The 21,729-nt window shown below is 39.6% G+C and overlaps 1 protein-coding gene and 1 long non-coding RNA gene across 2 annotated transcripts; one reads left to right on the forward strand and one right to left on the reverse strand.

Moving 5' to 3' along the window:
* haspin (histone H3 associated protein kinase) lies at positions 1-4,061 on the reverse strand. The gene is made up of 11 exons (XM_062425862.1): positions 4,058-4,061; positions 3,793-3,944; positions 3,233-3,421; positions 2,966-3,051; positions 2,667-2,729; positions 2,333-2,424; positions 2,016-2,095; positions 1,403-1,491; positions 823-965; positions 601-703; positions 1-202 (listed from the first exon to the last, which is right to left on the reverse strand). The coding sequence occupies exons 1-11, from the start codon at positions 4,059-4,061 to the stop codon at positions 1-3; spliced, it is 1,203 nt and encodes a 400-aa protein (XP_062281846.1).
* A 13,962-nt stretch (positions 4,062-18,023) lies between these two features.
* Positions 18,024-19,423, forward strand: LOC133993870 (uncharacterized). The gene is made up of 3 exons (XR_009927082.1): positions 18,024-18,065; positions 18,765-18,881; positions 19,069-19,423. It is a non-coding gene; the product is annotated as an uncharacterized LOC133993870 (long non-coding RNA).
* Positions 19,424-21,729: the final 2,306 nt, after the last annotated feature.

The following is a 21,729-nucleotide window of genomic DNA, read 5'->3' on the forward strand; positions in this document are numbered from 1 at the left end:
CTACTGAAACATGGAGCAGCTTTGCAGCGCTTCAGTAGCAGAGCTGTACTGGAGGACGTTGTCATAGAAACGAGTGAGCTCCTCTCGCACGTCCTTGGCAGCCTTCCCTCCTGTTCCCCGGTACTTCATAGAAAGCAGCTTGGAGCACAGGTAGTGGAGCCACAGCACGTTGGTATGGGGGTGGTAGTTACTCCAGTTATTACTGAGACAGACAGAAGAAAAAAAGATCAATAAACATGAGCACAATCATTCTGAGATGTCAGTTTAATATTGTGAATGAGCAGGATGATCCGCCAGAACGTGTCAGAATGAGAAATCAAAGGAATATCAATGTCAGATGGGGAATTTACATTTTTGTATACCTTTTATCAAAACATCCCTAAAATCATAGATGTATGCTAAAACTAAGGAAAGATTTAGGATTTCTTACTAATCAGCTGATATGTGGACAACATACTTAATTCATTAAGGACAAACTCAGATCAAGGAGTAATTCACTTGGCTCTCTTTTCCTATAAAAAGGTGTAGTTCTTATTGTACTGCTCCATGTCGCTCTGTGGCACAGAGAAACTATTTAAACCGATCCATAAATGCACTGACCCATTCTCCTTTCTCATCAGTCTGTAGATATCAAATTGGTAATCTCCCTGGCCCATGAAAAGCTCCTCATCCGTTGAAATGTCACAGGATACAGTCAGATCATCTGAGGAGGACAAACATAAATGCTTTTCAACAAAATCCGATTAATTCAGCTGTAGATAAAAAGAGACTAAAAATATGAGAACAAGCGAGTGGGAGGTGGTGGGTGGAAAAACATCTGACCGATTTCTAGTCTGGAGAGAGAATAGTCAATGATGCGCACAAGCACTCCTTTGGTTTCCACAGAGTGGGTCGTTCCATTTAGGAGGAAGCTCCCCTTCTTTTGCTTGGTTGTTTTGACCAGCACGTTGCCCCAGTGAAGATCCCTACAGAAAAAAGCACAAAGAGATAAAGTTCCTGTTACAAGACAGCAACAAATCATCCATCATACCCACACCACCACTACCCACACCTTTTGTTCTGAATGCGACATTTCCCTCCTGCTGTGTACAAGTTTATGATATTTATATATTTGGTTCTGTATTTAAGCCAACATTTTATTAAAAATATCAAATGAAAGTTGTTATTCACTGATTCTGCAAACAATCTGATCGGTTTCACCGAAAAAGGGCTAAATACACTCAGTTTTATTTGAATGTATGATAGGAAATTGAATATCTTTGAGTTTTGAATGGCTGATCAAGCAGAAGAAGAAGACATTTGCAGACATTTTTTTAAAGACTTAAAATATATGTAGCATCGTCCTGTTTGGTGTGTCCAATCACAGGTACAATCATTTGCGAATGTGTATGTGTGTGTCTACCTGTGTTCGAAGTTTAGCTGCACCTCAGCGACAGCCAAGGCCGCAGTAACTTGATGAAGAATGCTCTTTGCCACCACCAAAGATGCCAGCTGGAGGACAGAAGAAAGGGTTCAGTTAAAGGCTGCGTTTGCACTTTCACACCAATCAAATAAAGTCAAGTTATAAGCTAATAATTAGAAGATACAGTTGCCTGCATTTTTTCCTAGTTAGTACACCTAAGCCTAATTATTTCTGCAGAGGACACAATTCAAGACACTATTATTTTAATGCATGCAGTCTCTTCATTAATATTTGAGCACATTTTCATGGCAAGTCTGCAAGTTTGTGTAATGAGAGTGCAATGCTTGTGTTTGAAGACAGTACATGAAACTTTGGATAAAGAACAGAAACTGACAAATATTCAAACTTACAAAGTCAAAAATCAAACAGACACACACAGTTTCAACATTCATTCCAAAAAGGCCTGACTTATGTCTCTGTGTAATAGCTTCACCTTTTGTACGTTTTGAGGCATTTTGAGCAATCCCTGACAAGACTGATGACTGTTCATCGTCACGGCAGAATGCTGTAATGTAAAGAAGTGCCGTTTTATGCTACTTTGATATGTGCGTACCGTTCCATTGCTGTTCTCCAGGTCGGCGCCTCCAAACTCAAACTCCAGAATAATAAATAACTGATCATGCTGAAAGAAATCTATGCGAGGAAATGAAGAGAGATACAGTGAAAAAGACAAATATTGTCTGATCACAGACAGATAGATTTTTGTCCCTCATTAAAGTCAGAGCATCTGGTAATAGACAATTTCAAATAAAGAGGGACTTATTTTAGTTCCGTTAACCACTGCAGCCTCAAACATACTGTGATTCTCTCCATCAGGGAGTGTAAATTTAATGTGAAACAAATCTGAATATGCTTTTTTCTCTCACTAACCTGGTCTGTCATTCTCAGAACATTTCTTTTGGTCGAAGGTGTCCCAGGCCTTCATGAAATCTGGAGGGTAGCATCCTCGGACGCAGTGGAGACTGTGAGCGAACATCAGAAAAGTCAAATCACGTTAAAGAGGTACAATGATTAGTAAGCTTGGACATTTTTCATCATTTACTGATTTTTTAAGACTAAATGGCTGATCGATTTATTGGGAAAACAACCCACAGTTTAAATCAGTAATGAAAATAATTGTCAGTTGCAGCCCTAATTAAAACCACTGAGGCACAAGCAGAAAAAAGACAATAACAAACAAGGGTTAGGGTTAGTGAGTGCTTACTCATTGAGTCCAATAAAACCGTGAGTCTGGTTCTGCTGCTTCTCTTTTAGGCTGCTCAGCTCCCTGGTGGAAGAACACATCAGTGATGTTTAGTTTGTGTTGACCAGCTGTTAAAAGCATTAAAAAAAAAATTCCCCAAAAACCTGATGTCTCAACTCAATGCATACTAGGTACCATTAAACTGGGACATTGAGAATTTGTGAACTGCCACAAAACATAAGGGTTACAAATAGAGTCTTCATTTGCTGTCACTTACATTAGTATAAAAATATGTTACTGCACAAATAACTAGTATTTACTTTGAAATAATAATCTCATGAAGAATCTCTCCGAAGGTCTTCTGGTCCTCTCCGTTCACCTTCTCACTGCCCTCCAATGGAATGATCTGTCAGAACAAGAAACACTGTTTTACTACTGAATATTCACACATTTGTTTAGTGTATCACACTGAATACTGGGAACTGAAATAAAGGTACAGTTTGGATGCAATATGGTTCTGTTTATATACACACTATACATCATAAAGTTAGCTCTAAAGGCAGCACAGCACAGACACACACACGTACTTTGAGAGCAACCGTGTCTCCTGAGGCGTTGGTGGTGGAGAAGACCTCACCAAAGGTCCCCTCACCGATCTTCACACACCGTTTCATACGCTCAGGGAGAATACACTCCTCCCAGGAAAGAGGGCCCTGCTGGCCGCACTCTGCATACACCTTCTCTGCATCCGACAGATCTGCATTCTCAAACGCAACCTGTATGAGAAGACGAGAGAGAGGCTGTTACAGGCATTAACAGGAAAGATATTTCTAAAATGTTTGTATGAGATCCACATGCAGTCAAACTACAAGTATTACAATATGTAGAGCACAGCGACAATGAAGTAGTGCAATCGTGTCTATAATGGACTGTCCGTCCGCAAACTGTTTGTTTTTGTACATATGTGGCAGATAGTAAGCAGCCCACACATACCAGCTCATACTGGATAAATGTACACTTGACATAATCGTAAGGCACAAAAACACACTGAAAACTAAGTCGTAGCTGCATGTGGCTTCTTCAAAGTCATCCTGTATGTGGCGTTTGCATTATGGGCGCTCTCATAGCTGCAGATGTGTTTTCATACCAGAGAATTGAAGCTCTGCAGCTGTGACTGGAGGTGTTTGGAAAGCGGCGACCGCAGAGGAGAGGCAAAGAGATCCTGGCTGAGGTCTGCTAGCTCCCCTGGGCCAAGAGTACCTGGCCTTGACGGATGTAAACTACTCGGAGTGTGTAGCACTGAAGAGAGGAAATGAGGAGAAAGAGGCAGAATTAAAACACTAGAGCGAGCAGAATAAAGATCAAATAAGGACACTGTTCTTTGTGACTGATTGCAGAGAAAATTATATTACCCATGCCTTTGCGATGAACAGAGAGAGCAGCTTTGAGGCGGCTCCAGGTGTGGGTGTTCGGTGTGAGGTCAGCCAACAGAGATGAGAAGTTGAGCCGACTCACTCTCATCGGGGTGGTGAAATTCATGGTAGTCCCAAACAGCTCCTACACACAGGATGGATATCATAGTTTGTCAATGAGTATGACTTACCTTTAGTGATACGTTGCCATGCGGACATTTTTAGTTTTTATTTGCTCAGGTTTTGAGAGCTTGCCAAGACTGAGAGGAATGAATTCTGTTTGTGAAGCTGAAAGCAATGAAAAATAAACACTCAACACAGAAAACCTGCGCAGTTCTCGTAGTTAGTGAGAATTATCCACACACTTTACTGTCATCTTTCTAGTTCTGAATTACTTTTTCTCTGATCATAAAAAAGAAATATGAAAGTTTCTACCAGGACACTGTTGTGGTTTAGTTTTTTACTAAACTAATGTCATTTAAATTGTGCTAAAAATAATCCATTGACTACCATTACATGAGGGTGCTGACTTGAATCTTAGATGAGGGTATCTCAAACAAACTATTACGATGGACGTAAGTGTTGACACCACTGGAGAAAATTAGGAAGCTCTTTTTTTTTTAAATAATTCATGTGAACCAAACATTTACTACAGTCTGACTTGAACATTACATCATGTAGCATCGTAATGTAAAAATCACTGATACTCTCTTATTAACCCAGAAACTTAATCTTTTCTCTGATTTTCTGTGTATAATAAACCTTTCAGTCGAAATGATGCTCTATACACTAACAAGGTCGCAGATAATACAAAACATTTGACACATAAAACCACGGGAAGAAACATTTAGTGATATATTTTTGAAAGTGTTGCTGAAGGTCCTTTTTACCAGGAATATAAAAAATATCAAAAACGTAAAAATGCTTTAGAAATTCCATTATTAATTGAGACCTTGCTGATGAATTTTAAGCGCCCGACATCTGACTGACCTGAATTTTCCCTTGACAACCAATCACAGCCCTGTGGTCGAGGCACCAGGACAGAATATGGCGGTTAATTACTGCAGGTGTACATCTGCTTTAAAGGGCTGCAGCTTATAACTACTTTCATAATAACTCAATCTACTTCACTTTCTGTCATCTAACTGAAAAATAATTTAGTTGAAAAGTTGCTTATTTTCACTGACAATCACTTACAAATTACCAAAACTGTTATCAATAAAGTGATCAATCAATGGACGTTCAATAAATGGACATAATGCTTCAGCAGTATTGTGCTCGTGTGGATGCTGTTCTCACCTGTCCCGGTTTGTGTTGAGTGGAGATCAGCTCGCTGATGCTGCAGTCCACAGCCCTGTTACTGCCTCTCTGGACAGTCCTGCTCTTGAACATGTGTGCGCTGGCACCGTTATTACTTTTCCAGCGACTCACGCTCAGACCGCTCACACACGCCTTCCTGGTTGTCCCCGGTCGGTCGGTGGAAGTGGAATTGCTCCTCCTTTTCTTTTCTTTAGGAGCAACAGAGGTCTTTCTTCTTTTAGGGAGAACGGCACTGGAGTTTTTTACGTCTTTGTCCGAGCTGATATCGTTCCCAGAGCTAGTTGAGCCCCTCTTTTTCATACTGACATTTACAGCGGCAGCGCCTCCTTTACAGTGATTAGTGTCACTCTCAGACTGGTGGTCGCTCTTTGTCTGGCCATAACTGGCTGAGTCTGACACAGCTGTGGGGGATTTAAGCTGCAGATTTTCTTTTAACTGAGGCAAAGTTAAATTCTTTGTCTCAACAATGAGTTTGTTAGTTAGACATTTCTCCTTCAGCGTCATCCTGAGTATCTCCAACTCATTCGATTGTGTCTGAGCGACTGCGCTGTTGTTTGTCAACTGTCTAACGACCATCATTCTCTCAGCGATTCCTCTTGAACGTTCCAGATCTTCAGTATCCTCAGTGTTATGTGTGCAGTCATTTTCTGACTCATTTGCATCTGCATTAACAGACTTACAAGCCAAACCTGCCTTTCTGAAGCATTTAGGCTGCTGAACAGTCTGCTGTGACAAAGCCATTGCTTTGAGCTGAATTGTGCATTTTTTAGTAAGACATTTGCTCTTTACAGCTACGGCCTCCTCTGCAGTAGACAATGTTTTCTCGGGACTGTCGGCTGATGACTGTGTGTCCCTGACGAAGTCAACACTGCTGTCGATGCAGTGGGTAGACTCAGGATGAAGAACTGATGCTGACTGCTCCATGCTGGATTCCACTTCTGATGAGAGTTCGGCTGACTGCTTATAGTCAACTGACTGTGAAAGATTAGTGCTTTGACTGTTGGTCACTGAAGACTCAAAACCATTTACTGCCTGTGAATGATTACTGGTTGAATTGTTATTCACAGATAAATGAAGACAAAATGGTGGTTTTGAAGATGACAAAGGGTCGACAGTGTGACCACTGTCCACAGGCTGCGAATGTTCATTTGTTGGCTGGATGTGGTCTGAGCTTGAATGCCCCAAACAGGATGAGTAGGTTGTTTCACTGCAAAGCTGAGTCACAAAGAGGTTTTCTAATCTCTCCAGCTCCACTGTGCAGCGCCACGTCAAACATTGCCCCTTAAGAGCCTCTATGAGCCACTCTAACCCTCCTGCTGCCGACACAAAACGACTGCTGCTTTCACTGTCTGTAAAGAGTGTATTCAGACTTGGTAATGTCCTACTATTCTTGGTGTTTGAGTCTTCACCGTAGCTTTTGGCTATCTCGCTACAGCTGCTCGTCTTATTCCTGTCCTTCACCTGCAAAGACAATTCACCCGAGGGTTCTTCATTGTAATGCAGGCCCAGTTGTTTCTCACTGAGGCTCGACTGCTTGAGGGGTGGTGTAGTGTGTGGTTGTCCTGGTGAATCCAGGTCTTCTTGGAATGTGCTCAAGAGACCGATACAGCTTACTGACATGGACGGAGGAGAGGACTGATCATTGATGGGAAAAGGTTTAACGTGTGGCCTTTTGCTAAAGGAGGTTGCTGATGGTGTGGAGCAGAAGATGGGTTTCCTGGAGCCGGGTCCAAGGCTGTGATCTGCTGACTCATTGAGGGATATCTCTCGGAAAGGGTTAGTGGCAAAGCTGCATGTCCCTGCAGCATTCACCAACTTCTCCAAACTTGAAACCAAACTTGGCGGGGGGACCCTCCTCCTCTTGGAAGGCCGACTAACTCCACTGCCACAGAGGGCTCCTCCTGCAGAAGTAAAGTCATCTGAAGAGTCAAGTACACCGACAGTCGCTTTAGGGAATTTGGATTTGGTGGAAACAGCACGTCTGCGGCGGGTTACAAAGCGGCCCGTGGAAGGAGGATGAACACTGAGGAAAGAGAAGAAAAGGGGGGAAAGAGTTAATTGTTACAGCAATTACTGAGGACATTTGTGTAACACACACTTCAGCTAATTAACAGCGGGACCAACACACTGGCTGTATGAATACTTACTTAGAGGCTCTTTTCATTTGAACTGAAGTTTTGTGAGATTTTGAAGAAGACCTTGAGTCTTCCTCACTCTCGCTGGTGGTTGAGTCATGCTGCCTTTTCCGTCTCATCAAGGCTTTTGGGACAGAGACGAGCCTGCTTTTCCTGTCGACACACAGAGACAAAGATCATTCCACAAATACAGACAAAAAAACTTTATCAAATAATTGATGCGATCCCAATGACCCCCTAGCGGTATCAGCATATAAAAATCCAGGCATCCATATCAAAAACACATAAATAACGCCAATGTACAACCACAAGTAAAGGTGTTTTATTTTCCAACATTTAGTATCTGTCTATCTTTTGCGCAGATTACATAAACAAACTACTCTTTTTGGCTTTTTACTCATGAAGCTTTTATTCCACTTTCTTTTCCTACAGATTTCAGTGGGTCGACACCAGCACTTTGAATTATAACTGCTTGTAAGACAACCAATCAGAATTTAGGTTAGAGGCCATGAGGCCGTCACACTCTACTGAGCCCCAACTGCTCTTAACCACAGAGAGAAAGGCGAGTAGCGCAACCACAAACAACAGCAAAACGCAGTAGACCTGAATTCGATAAAATGCCATTGATCCTCATTCCTAAACATATTCTTATGTGTTTTCATTACGTGCCCTGCTCATGCTTGTTTGGGCACAGACCTTATTGTCTTGCTCGGCTGAGCGGGCTGCGTAAAGGAAGGCAGGGGTATGCTGATATTCTCCTCAACACTGCTGTTCTCTGTCAGAAACGATGTTTTTTTCCCCCTGACAGGACCGACTGTTCGACCACTGTCAACACTTGTCTTCTCTCTAAAAATAAAGAAAAAAGGTTATTAAAAAGATTAGAAAGAAGGGATATGGTGAATAAGCAAGTAGGTCAGGAAAATCTACAGGACATCAAAAAAATATAATACAGAAGGTACTCCCTCTCAGTAATACAAAAATCCAATTGGACACTTGTCATTTGTCATATTCAATACTTGCTTAATTATCAATGATCAATGTCATACATTCCAAAATGCATTGTTTGTCTTCTCGAAAGCTTTACCTTATAGTACAAGACAAGTTAACTGGCTATTTGAATGATAAATTGAAATATTGAGAAAACTCAAAAATGCTGATTTTGTTTTTTCTCTGCCTGATATCTAAACTTCAATTTATTTGGTCTTTGGCCACTTTAGGGGCAGAAAAACATCAAAACAAGCTGACAGTCTTCATATGGATATTTCTCTGCACTTTCTTGTCTCGGATAACTCCTGCAGACAATCCTTTCGACTTTCATGAAATGTTCTACCCATACCAGCTGCTTGTTTGTGCACATACCTGGTTGTCTTGCTCTGCTGAGCAGGCTGACGTTGGGTAGGAGGGGGAGGCTCGATATTCTCCTCATCGCTGTAGTTTTCTGTCAGGCGTTTGTTTTTTCTCTTGGCAGGACGGTCTGCTTTACCGCTAGAAACACTCGTCTTTCTTTCCCTAATAATTAAGAAAAGATTAAAACCAACAGATGAGCAAGTATGCATATGAAGAATGAGCAAGCATGTCCGTAAGAAAACTATAAGACATTTGTCAAGCACATCAAGGATATCTTTTCAACCAAGGTATGGACAACATATTAATAACCATGTAAAAGAATCACAAATTGAGTGATAACTAAAGGTTTACTTTGCAAAAAATGTTTATTCATAAAAAAATAAAGCTGCCAGCTGCTTTTGAGCTCACAGACCTGGTTTTCTTGCTCTGCTTGGCAGGTTGAGGACAGGGAGGAGAGGGGACGAAGACATTCTCTTCATCGCTGATATTCTCCTCATCATCGCTCTTCTCGGTTAGACATAACATGGCATTCATCTTGGCAGGATGCACAGCTCTATGACTAGCAACACTAGTCTTCCTCACTCTTAAGACATGAAAAAGGGAAGAGAACATGAGGAGCAGAACGGATGTGATATTAAGGATGATGAGAGCAAGACTATCAGGAAAATATTCACACATAAATGGTAATTAGCTAATGATTAGTTGGTTATTTCAGGCGCTGAATTATTTAATTTGTGTAATATTCTAGGCCCAGTGGCTTTGTTTGTTTGTGTTTGTGTATTCTTCGGTGTATTTCACATCTTCACACGTTTGAATGATTGATGTTTTGTTTTTGTTTTTTTTACTGACGGCACTTCGCCAGTCAGGGGTTTGTGTACTTGAAGTAGAGCCTGATAAATAATGGATTTTAAATAATTAAATAAATTAAATTAATAACAATGTATTAATTGACCAAAAACCTGGTTTTCTTGCTCTGCTGGGCAGGTTGAGGACAGGGAGGAGAGGGGATGAAGATGTTTTCTTCGGCGCTGATATTCTCCTCATTACTGCTCTTCTCACGCAGACATAACATGGCCTTCTTCTTGGCAGGACGGACAGCTCTACGATTAGCAACACTAGTCTTCCTCCCTCTAAGACATGAAAAACAGATAAAAACATGAGAAGAATGGATGTGATGTTAAAGATGGTGAGAACAAGAATATAAAGTATTTAAAGAAATAAATGCTAAAAAATTGGCCTGATTAAAACTGCTTCCACCTTTTTTTTTATAACTTTAGACTTTTGAACATTTATGTTTTGTTTTTTGTTTTATTTAAACTGATGACACTTCACCAGTCAGGGTTTATTGTACTTGACATAGAGCCTTATTAATAATGGATGTTTGAAACAGATACCTCTTGGTATATTGATTTTATATATTGACACTTGATTAGATCATGCCATACTACCAAAAAAGAACAGACTAAAGTTATATTTTGTAAGCAAGTTCATGTATATCTTGCCCTACTTTTTCAAGCCTTAATTCTACTACATGAAAACTGAAACAGCTTTTTTTTTTGTTGGTGACTGAAGCAAACCTACCAGTTATGTGCATCAACTTTTGGCATCAACATTTTGTGTCCTGGTTGTGATTGTCATCTAACTTACAATTACCCTCAAACCTGCCTGTGTAAATGTACTGCCCATTTAAAAATGCAATATGAGATTAAGTAGTGAGTAAATGAATGAGAAGACAATATATTAACAGGAGGAATGATGTCCTAAAGTCTGGACACATTCAGTTAAAGAGAAAGTGTTCTCATTGTGACTGGTGCTGCAACACACATGAGAGGCTCGGGCTGGACTTAAACCTACCTTGTGATCGTCAGTTTTGCGGGTTCAAACACGGAGATATCTCCTTCCGATGAGCCAGTGCTGTCGAAGGCCTGTTTGCGGTGGTCAGGTGAAATCCAGGCCGACATCTGTCGCCTCTGCCTGCCATACGTCTTCAGATATAACGGCTTCCGTGGTTCCATGTTTGAAATGACAGCGGCATCAAGTTCAGCCAGAAAGCTCGACCTTTGCTAACTGTGCTGTGCTGATAAAACTATCAACGGTGTTATCGACAGACCTCATTGAAACGTAACGTGAAATGTAATTAGAAGTTTAAAAACATCTTTTTTGTGTGTTTCATAGAGGGCTGTGCTGCTGCGCTGTACCCGCGTCTTGTTCTGGTTCAAACTGCCGGACACCGATCTGATTGGTCAACAGGTGGTGAAGATGTCCTGACAGCGCCACCTGGCGGGTCGGAGTGATTCTTCTTCTTCTTCTTCTTCTTCTTCTTCTTCTTCTTCTTCTTCTTCTTCTTCTTCTTCTTCTTCTTCTTCTTCTTCTTATTATTATCATCATTATCATTATCATTATTATACTTATATTGAAGATGGAGATTATGTGTGCACACCAGGGGCGATTCTAGGATCAGACCTTTAATGAACCCTGAGGGAAAGATTATATTAATGAACTATCAAAAGTACATTAAACCTGCTAAAATGAAACCATTTGAACCTGTAGCATAAGTGTTTGTCCCATCTCTAACAGACAGGCTCACAAAAATAATTAAAGTTGTATAAAATAAGTTTGAGGGAAAAAATACAGTAATAATTGACTTATTGTTAGAGGTGCTTAGATCAAATTTAGGGGTTCTTGAGCACCCATAAAAAGGGTCTAAAATCGCCACTGGAGCACACGTATGAAACACATTTCCAGCACTGTGTATGCAGTGAAATATTCAGTATTATACAATACGTAGAATTATAGTCAGCCAGTGTAGGGAGGCAACAATGGCAGTAAAGTGGTTTTCTCTTTTTTGATCTTGTCAGAACGCTCGCTGCTGCATTTCTAATAAGTTAAAGGCAGGATAAACTAGACTGAGTGATCCCAAAGTATAATGAGTTACAATAATCGAGGCAGAATTATATGAAGGCATGAATGACTTTCTCCAGGTCAGGTCAGGTAATGTTAATGCATATTTAATTTATTTTTATATTCCTTTTCTTCACCTATATAACTATAGTTACATCCACAAGAACCATTATTTCTGCTCATATTTTGCACAACTTTTTGTATTCTTATCATTCACATGTCAGGTAATGTATACATAGCGTATACACATAGTGTATAAAATGTATATAGACTGATAATTTCTCTCTCTCTGAATCATTTAAGTCAATACAGTGTGACCACGCAGGTGATACAAATAATGCAGTAACAAGGTGTTACCACCAGATGTCATGATAGTATTAGATGATATTGCAATATACTTTATGTATACTGTACAGCACTTACATATCTATATCGTAATTACTTTCATATTGCCTTTGTTTGTTATTGTTTATGTTGCCCTTTTAAGATTTAAATATGCCCTTCAGACATGTTGTAAGTTATATAAAAGCCTCTGCTTAGAATAATAAAATCTGTCTGATATGTTTTTTCCACAAAAAAGTCTAATTACCTCATTCAAATCTGAATTCCCCCATTATTATAAAATCCAGAATCTATGAATATGCAAGATTAATGTGAATGAGAATTAAAAATAACAATGATTTATTACAATATATATAACCTAATACAGTAATTGATTTTAGAGGAACATACAAACTGATGGACAACTGAACACTTTGGCTGGTTGATAGCACCACTACTCGATTCAACTTGAGGATGTCTGTACCAAATTCAGTGGCAATCTGTAAAGAAATTGTAACGACATTTTGCACATCATACTCTGTAATGTGTCTTTAAGGCCCAGTTGGCCCTCTTTGCCTTCAGTCAAAATTGGACTCTTAACAGTAATTACTTTATGGTTTTGCAGATTCATACTAATATCAACAAATCCTGTGTACAATGTTAGCAATTATTTTTCAAAGCAGAGACATGGCTTGCAATTGCTATAATTGCTTTCCTTCCTTCCAGGCACCTATGAAAATCAACTTGCAGAGGCTTGAAAGTTGCTCAAAGGTAATCCAATTACCTACCTCGTATGCGATCCCAGAGTAGCCAATAATAAAATGCTTTACACCATTACAGTGCTCTGGGAATATACCCTGGTGAATTTTGATGCAACACTATATTCAGCTTGAGGTCAAATGCATTTGTTTTTTCATTATACAGAACCAGTCAAAAGTTCTCTTTCACTTGAATGAGAAAGTCTGTCCAAACTGGTACTGTAAGTGAAGACCTTTTTATTCAGTCTACCTTTCTCTTACCCTCTCTGCCTCTACAACATAGCAGTATGTGTCTTTAGAGAGTCAGTCTGTCGCTTTACATTAAATAACATTTGCATTAAGTTACATTACATTAAGTAATCATTACACTCAGATGGTGTATTTCTGTGGACTGATATTTTTATATTTCTTTCACATATGTTTATTATTTGATGGCAGCACTGGTTTGTGCATATTGGATAATGACATTGTCACAATTATACATCTTATAATATTTTAATAAAAAAAACTACTTTGAATTTTGATTAGGAATTTAGAGTTTTGATTTAGAAAACAATGAATGATAAAATAAATGTGTTTAAAATAATGTTTAAAATTCTTTGGATATTTTGTAGCATACTCTGTTCAAAGTTACAGAACATAGCAAAATCATTGGATATCACTGCTCTTATGGCAGTTGATCATTAAATGCATAACTACTACACTACCCAATTGTGTAAAATTATTATGTCTTATCATTTCCATACTACTGCAGTACTAGTATGCTGATGCTTCCGCAACTTGCTATATTCAATTATATCTTATTATGTTATTATAATTTTTATTTTATTAATATTTTTTATTGAATTGCACACACCGTTTGGGCTGGACACCAGAAAAGATGCAGAACACTGAAATATACAAATTGAATCAAGGTATCTACTATGTCATTTTGATCTGCAATATTTGGGGACTACACTACTGATTTTGCAAATGTATACATTACATTCATACACACTAGTCTAAGGTATGCTATTGTAGCTTCCTAACTGGATTAATCTATATATATATATATATACACTACCGTTCAAAAGTTTGGGGTCACCCAAACAATTTTGTGTTTTCCATGAAAAGTCACACTTATTCACCACCATACGTTGTGAAATGAATAGAAAATAGAGTCAATCCTCCATTTGCAGCAATTACAGCATTGCAGACCTTTGGCATTCTAGCTGTTAATTTGTTGAGGTAATCTGGAGAAATTGCAACCCACGCTTCCAGAAGCAGCTCCCACAAGTTGGATTGGTTGGATGGGCACTTCTTGCGTACCATACGGTCAAGCTGCTCCCACAACAGCTCAATGGGGTTCAGATCTGGTGACTGCGCTGGCCACTCCATTACCGATAGAATACCAGCTGCCTGCTTCTGCTCTAAATAGTTCTTGCACAATTTGGAGGTGTGTTTAGGGTCATTGTCCTGTTGTAGGATGAAATTGGCTCCGATCAAGCGCTGTCCACTGGGTATGGCATGGCGTTGCAAAATGGAGTGATAGCCTTCCTTATTCAGAATCCCTTTTACCCTGTACAAATCTCCCACCTTACCAGCACCAAAACAACCCCAGACCATCACATTACCTCCACCATGCTTAACAGATGGCGTCAGGCATTCTTCCAGCATCTTTTCATTTATTCTGCGTCTCACAAACGTTCTTCTTTGTGATCCAAACACCTCAAACTTGGATTCATCCGTCCACAACACTTTTTTCCAGTCTTCCTCTGTCCAATGTCTGTGTTCTTTTGCCCATCTTAATCTTTTTCTTTTATTGGCCAGTCTCAGATATGGCTTTTTCTTTGCCACTCTGCCCTGAAGCCCAGAATCCCGCAGCCGCCTCTTCACTGTAGATGTTGACACTGGTGTTTTGCGGGTACTATTTAATGAAGATGCCAGTTGGGGACCTGTGAGCTGTTTCTCAAACTATTGACTCTAATGTACTTATCTTCTTGCTCAGTTGTGCAACGCGGCCTCCCACTTCTTTTTCAACTCTGGTTAGAGCCTGTTTGTGCTGTCCTCTGAAGGGAGTAGTACACACCGTTGTAGGAAATCTTCAATTTCTTAGCAATTTCTCGCAGCCTTCATTTCTAAGAACAAGAATAGACTGTTGAGTTTCAGATGAAAGTTCTCTTTTTATGGCCATTTTGAGCGTTTAATTGACCCCACAAATGTGATGCTCCAGAAACTCAATCTGCTCAAAGGAAGGTCAGTTGTGTAGCTTCTGTAACGAACTAAACTGTTTTCAAATGTGTGAACATGATTGCACAAGGGTTTTCTAATCATCAATTAGCCTTCTGAGCCAATGAGCAAACACATTGTACCATTAGAACCCTGGAGTGATAGTTGCTGGAAATGGGCCTCTATACACCTATGTAGATATTGCACCAAAAACCAGACATTTGCAGCTAGAATAGTCATTTACCACATTAGCAATGTATAGAGTGTATTTCTTTAAAGTTAAGACTAGTTTAAAGTTATCTTCATTGAAGAAGTACAGTGCTTTTCCTTCAAAAATAAGGACATTTCAATGTGACTCCAAACTTTTGAACGGTAGTGTATATTTATCTTTCATCTTCCTATCTGATTTGTTTCTTGCGCTGGTGTAAATTTCCCTCATATCAATACAGTTGACTATTTACTTATGTATATAATAGCAATCAAATTACTGTCATTAAACATTATATAGTAGGTGATGAGACTTAGGTTTAAAAATTGTTAATTTTCCAAGGGAAAATACAATATAGTAAACAAAGTGAGCAAATAACTTTCAACGTGCATATACAGACACTTTTACACACTGTTAGGATTATGATTGGTTAAGGTGGTTGTTCAATAGTATGTGCCTTGTCCTTTTTCTTATTAGTTGAAAAACTGAACTGGATTGGTAGAATTGAAGCTTGTTGGTAGGTCTATACCTTGACAGAAATGATAAAAATCAGTTTAGAAACTAGTATGTGTGATATTAATGACCAGGGAAAGCACTTCTCTTTATCAATAAAACATTCAGTTGTTTACCAATATGACCACTTTTTTTATATAAGTGCAAATGAGATAGCTTGTGACATCAGAATTAATTTTCACATTTCATTTTCTACTCCTGCCTGTTTAAGGTTAATATAATAACCATTTGCTTTAAGATAAGTTAAAGCTGTGACTGGACCACCACACATAACTAATTAAAGAGTAAGCCTACTGTTTTATTATTAGTGCCACGGGTGCTACGCTCCGAGGCATCTATTAATCTTCGCCATACTTATTATTATTATTGCCGCGGGTGCTACGCTCCGAGGCATCTCTTATTCTTCACCATACTTATTAGTGCCACGGGTGCTACGCTCCGAGGCATCTATTAGTCTTCGCCATACTTATTATTAGTGCCACGGGCTTCGCCCCGAGGCATCTATTAGTCTTCGCCATACTTATTATTAGTGCCACGGGTGCTACGCTCCGAGGCATCTATTAATCTTCACCATACTTATTATTAGTGCCACGGGTGCTATGCTCCGAGGCATCTCTTATTCTTCACCATACTTATTAGTGCCACGGGTGCTACGCTCCGAGGCACTCCCCTCAGCAGTAATACCGGCTCGATCGGGAGATGGGTGCTATTATTCAGAATGTCCAGAATCCAATTTTTCCCAGAGTTATTCCCAAAATACCGGGAAATTTCTCCATTGAAAATGAATGGGAATTTTTTTTTAAAACCACAAAATTTCACCTTTTTTCAGAGTCACCTAGCTCTCTCATAACTGCACGTAGAAATGTGATTCAAACTTTATAACGGAGGAAAACTTGTAAACTAAACTGTTTTTACATAACATGTAAACTTTTCAAACTATGAGCAGTCAAACGAGGAGTGGAAATAACTTTTTCTTCAAAGTTAGAGTGGAAGCGTCAGTTAGCTTGAGTGTGAGAAGCAGTAAAATATGAACTTAATTTTTATTTTTAACTCGAGCTCACGGCCAAACCGTGAAAAGGAGACAAATAATTTTTTGTCAAAATGTAGACATAGGTGTTGGGATTCATAAAATGTGACATTGACAGGCGGGGTCTGCACAAAATTTAAACGGGGGGGCCGAGACCGGGGGCAATACCTGTCTCACTCCCCATTGACCCTAATGTAATCGTCTTTTTTTTTCAAAAGAATCTCACTCTGTCTTCGCACTGAGCTTACGCGCTCATTTTAAGGAGTATCTGAATAAAATAAACACTGTCAGAATCTGCCGGCTTCTGTGTCTCTCACGGTGTTTTCGGTTTTTGGACAGGAGTTACGGTTTTCTCACAGTTTACAATTGTTCGGGACCTTGTCAGAAGCCAAATTCTGAGGCATTTTGAGAATTTTTTCCAAGCAGATTCTCAAATTGCCGTAGCAACCGTAGAACCTCTACTTACCTTGACAGCCTGTTGCTGGGCAGAAACTAGCCTACTTTTCTGTGATTGGCTGATTCCTGTCTGTCTATTTTGTCAGTTAACCAAGCTAGCTCTCAGCAATAGCATCCATGTTTAGGGTAGAGGTGGTGACTTTGATTAACCAGCTGACACTCTGTAGGGGGCGGGGCTTCAGCGGACTCGGCGGGAACTCCCACAGCGTTTGGGAGCAGAGAAAGGGGCTGATTTTTACACAACTTTGAAGCCTAATTTCACATGTTTGCCGATTTTTTTGATCATTCACATTTGGCAGGGTGGTTAACAACACACTTTTCTGTGGTATGTCAAACTCAGAACACGTATTCATTATACTTACTCTACACAGACCTTAAGACTAATGTTAGAACCGCCCACCTCATTAACATATGGAGACAGAAATACAGAAATAAAAACATGTGGAAATGTAGCAATAAATAAATGTAGAAATAAAATAAATACATAAATTTGACTGTGTCAGGTCAGTTGAATTGAGTGATTAATTCATGTTTACTGTGGACTAAATACATAGTTTTGTTGTATTGTATTGTTTTGTATTGTAGTTGTATGATTTGTGGTGTATAAAAAGATTTAACATTTGAAGGTATAGTAAGCGATGTGGGGGGAAACGAGGAGAAAAGTTGTTGATATTTGAGTGAAAACCACCCCCCCTTCGGGTTCCTTCTGGGGCTCCACCCACGAAGTTCATGGACACGCATTGTCATGGTAACGGACGTAACCACTGCGCAAGCTGACCAACATGGCGGAGTCTGAAGCGTCTGCTGCGGGACGGTAAGTTAGCTTTAGTTTGGGAAGCAGCATTTATTGCTCTGATAGTACAGTAGCATGTGTTTAAGTAGTTAGTGTGATAATAACCCTGGCAGTATTTATAGCGATGGTTCGGCATAATTTCGACCTAGCGTCATATGCACCATGAGGTCTATCTAATTACCGCCTCAGCCCTTTTTAAAAAAAAATTTGTTCGCAAAATAGTGGAGTTAGAGCCATCAGCCCAATGACTTAGTACAGGCGCTAACGGACCCACCAGAGTATCTCGTAAATTACCCCACTAATAATGCCTGGATTGTTATCAAACTTCTACAGTAGTACAAATAGGGTCTTTACTCATAAAGAGTGATGGCTTTTACTCTGCTGCTACTGCTAAAGCTGTAAATATCTCTAGCTTCACAGTACTAACGTCTATTCTAACATCGGTGATACATGTCACGTTAGTGATGCGGTTTATTGACCATATTAAAAGATCTGGGAAGAAAGCTTCATACAGCAGCCTACTCGGACATTATTTAGATTATTAATATCAGTTAGTTTCATCCTGTTATGATGTGAGAAGAGAAAAGAGCAGATAGACGGGAGTAGTAACGTAGTGTTATTTAGAGGGAAATAACGTGATATACGTCTCCTGTAGTAAATAACATATTTATACCAAGTTTACAGGAAATATGTCTGATGTTATTTATGTGTCATTACTAGCATGGTGTAACTCTGTTCCGGGCGGGGGAGGAAGAGGCAGAGTTCAAGCAGTTCAATGAGCCTGAAACCAGGTGAGCTACAGGCGAGCAGTAGCTGCAGGCTCAGACTTACAGCTGAGTAAGTATGTTGCTTTGCTTGCTTGTATTATTTCATACATTCCCTCCACAAAGGCCAGATTACATCAGTGTAACAGCATTACCTCTGGATTGAAACTGCCTCTACATATAATGTGAAATCTGCACCTGACCATAATAAAATCTGATTTATGAACACTAATGAAATGTTAACAATTTTCTAATTTCAGGAGATAATTCAGGACCTGGACCTTGAGCAGTCTCATCAGCTGCTACACGCTGTCTGATGAGGGACCCATGCATGATGTTCAACCTACTGTCTTCATTACCTGGTGACCCTACAGCATCACCTCACCCTGTCCAGGTTCAGCCAGCCTGGTGTTTCTGCCAGAGATGCAGATTCCCTCCAACATGAAGCACTTACAGACAGAAGAGTAGATATCAAGCTGCTGTGTGTGGAGATCTGTCACCCAGACTGTATTTCCCTAATTTTATACGTTTTTTCTTACTTCACTTCACTTTTTAGGTTTCAACTTACTTTTTTTCTCATGTTTGCTGAAAAATTAAAATAAATATGGAAAATAACACATGGGTGTTTGTAATAACATTTTTCAATGTATCATTGCAGAGTAAAATTACTTAATCTATGTATTATTATCAGTATAAAACAGAACAATCACAATATCAATAGAAATAACAAAAATGTACACAAACATATTTGTAAATTGTATAAAGTCTTACATAGTTAGATACTCAGTGTTAGTTGAAGCTTGTTACTCTAAGTATGTGACACAGAGGCGAGGAGGCATAACTGAAAGAAAATACATTTATTGAGGGTAATAGAAATGGGATATTGAACTGGGGAAAAGGCAGAAGACGAGCTGGGGCAGGGGAAATGCTGTGAGGAGCAGGGTCCAGGTCTGAGGAGCAGGCTACAGGATGAGAGGCTGGGAGGTTTCTGGACCTGACATCAGATGTGTGTGGGATGCCTTTAAAAAGAATAAATACAGACCCATTATTAGTTTTATGCCATTGTTACTGGATAACTGAGAAGACTGTGGTATGATGGCTACAGTAATGTTGTGCAATGTAAAACATTCATATACAGTTGGATTGTAACAACTGTGGAGAAAATATGTGCTGATTTGATTTTTGTTTTGGAAATCACCAGACCCCTGATTTTTTCAGCTGAATTAAACAAACATCATATTATATATACTGGATAACCTGCTGCTCTATATCAAGATTTTCCAAATAAAGTAATTAAACGTTTATCTGTGTATCAATCTGTTTATGTAATAAAACACAACGGAGTAAAAACTAGCAGGAGTTAGCTGTTCAGGTTGATGTTACACAACTACAGCGACCAGAGTTGAAGCTAATGATAACATAGCATGCTGGCCCGCGACGCGTATCACTCTAAATAATCTTATTGTGATAGCAAACCTGTGTTTATATGTCTTCATGACTGTAAACACTTTGAAAGCAGTGAACAAACACCAGATGAATCGCAAGCAACTACACAGCAGCTACGTTAGCAAGCTGCTAACGTGCAGAGCGTCAAACAGCTGTAGTAACAACCCTGCTACTTTACAGCTAGCACAACAACAACATATCCTGACTAACTAGAGAATGAGCTGAATGTCAGCAGGTAACGTTACAGTTTATGTGAAGCAGCGCTGATGTTACTCACCTGTCCGGCAGATCAGCGTCCTCCGTCGGGTCTCCGTCAGTCCGTCTGCGGGTCCTTGTCTGGTCAAAGTCCTTCTTTGTGTTGTTCTTCTAACCTTCTCCTCTCTGGATGTTTCTTGGTCATCTCTCCTTCTCCACTATGTTTGTACCAGACGTTTCTCGCTCCGACTGCGTACACTACGTGTATTAGTGTCCGTAGGCCTAAATAGTGCAAATTGTTAGGAGGATTTTATTACGTAAAGTTGTTTAAAAGTGTAAAGTGTATGATTAGGCTATATATACATATATAAACAATATATGAATACATTATATATCTATATATAACATATAACACAATACAGAAGTAATATATCAGGAAAAAAATGAAAATATAAATCATACATAGTGTCAATATAATCCAAATATATATGAATTACATTGATACTCTCTCTCTCTACATATATATATATATATATATATATATGTGTGTGAATTATATTGACACTCTTCATCGCGCTTGGTGTGAACACGGCTTTACTGCTCAAATGCTGGCAGATATGGCGTGTGTGTGTGTCTGTGTGTTCGTGTGCGTGAGCGCGCTTCATCGTTTTTTTTGGAACTTGAATTTGAACGACGCTTGTCAACTGTATCTTAGCAACCAGCTGCTCGTATGGGTATGTGGAAAAAATTTAACTTTCATACAGCTAATTGAGAAAACATCTTGCGTAAAAAGCATGTATTCAATTTTAGCAATTCATATAAAGTCATGATACATGCATGTATATCATGACTCATGCTTTTTTTTTTCTCTCTTTTTTCAAGGTGTGAGGTACTTCTTCAGACCTACGGAGGACTTCCCCACGAGCAATTTGGAGTTGTGGAGCAAGGATGGTGTAAGTACAATATCTGTGTGTGGAACCAATGTCTGATTTGTAGTTCTTTGTTGTTGCCATTAAGACTTCAGTACATGGCAACTGAAAGTAAAACTTTTTTGTCTTTTTCTTTTCTTATTTCTGCAGGTCCACCTGAGTGATAAGAAGGGGATGGTTATCCTCAATCGGTTGCTCTTTTCTGCCGCTACGGAGCAACTGATGACACCACCAGCCCCGCGGGTCTCTCCCTGTCCATCACCTCCAGTTAGGAAAGTCCTTCCTAAACCGGTTGTGAGGGAGAGCTCCCCTGCTCCACCTGCACCTGGCCCCTCTGAGTGGAGGACCGTT

This window comes from Scomber scombrus, chromosome 2 (assembly GCF_963691925.1).
Source record: "Scomber scombrus chromosome 2, fScoSco1.1, whole genome shotgun sequence".
Taxonomy (NCBI): Eukaryota; Metazoa; Chordata; class Actinopteri; order Scombriformes; family Scombridae; genus Scomber; species Scomber scombrus.

What these genes read in the sequence shown, in the direction of transcription:
- haspin (XM_062425862.1), bottom strand. An exon ending in TGCAGAGCTTCAATTCTCTG is followed by an intron (nt 3,422 to 3,792) that starts GTATGAAAACAC and finishes CTTCTCATACAG; the next exon opens with GTTGCGTTTGAGAATGCAGA. An exon ending in TTCTGAGAATGACAGACCAG is followed by an intron (nt 2,096 to 2,332) that starts GTTAGTGAGAGA and finishes TTCCTCGCATAG; the next exon opens with ATTTCTTTCAGCATGATCAG.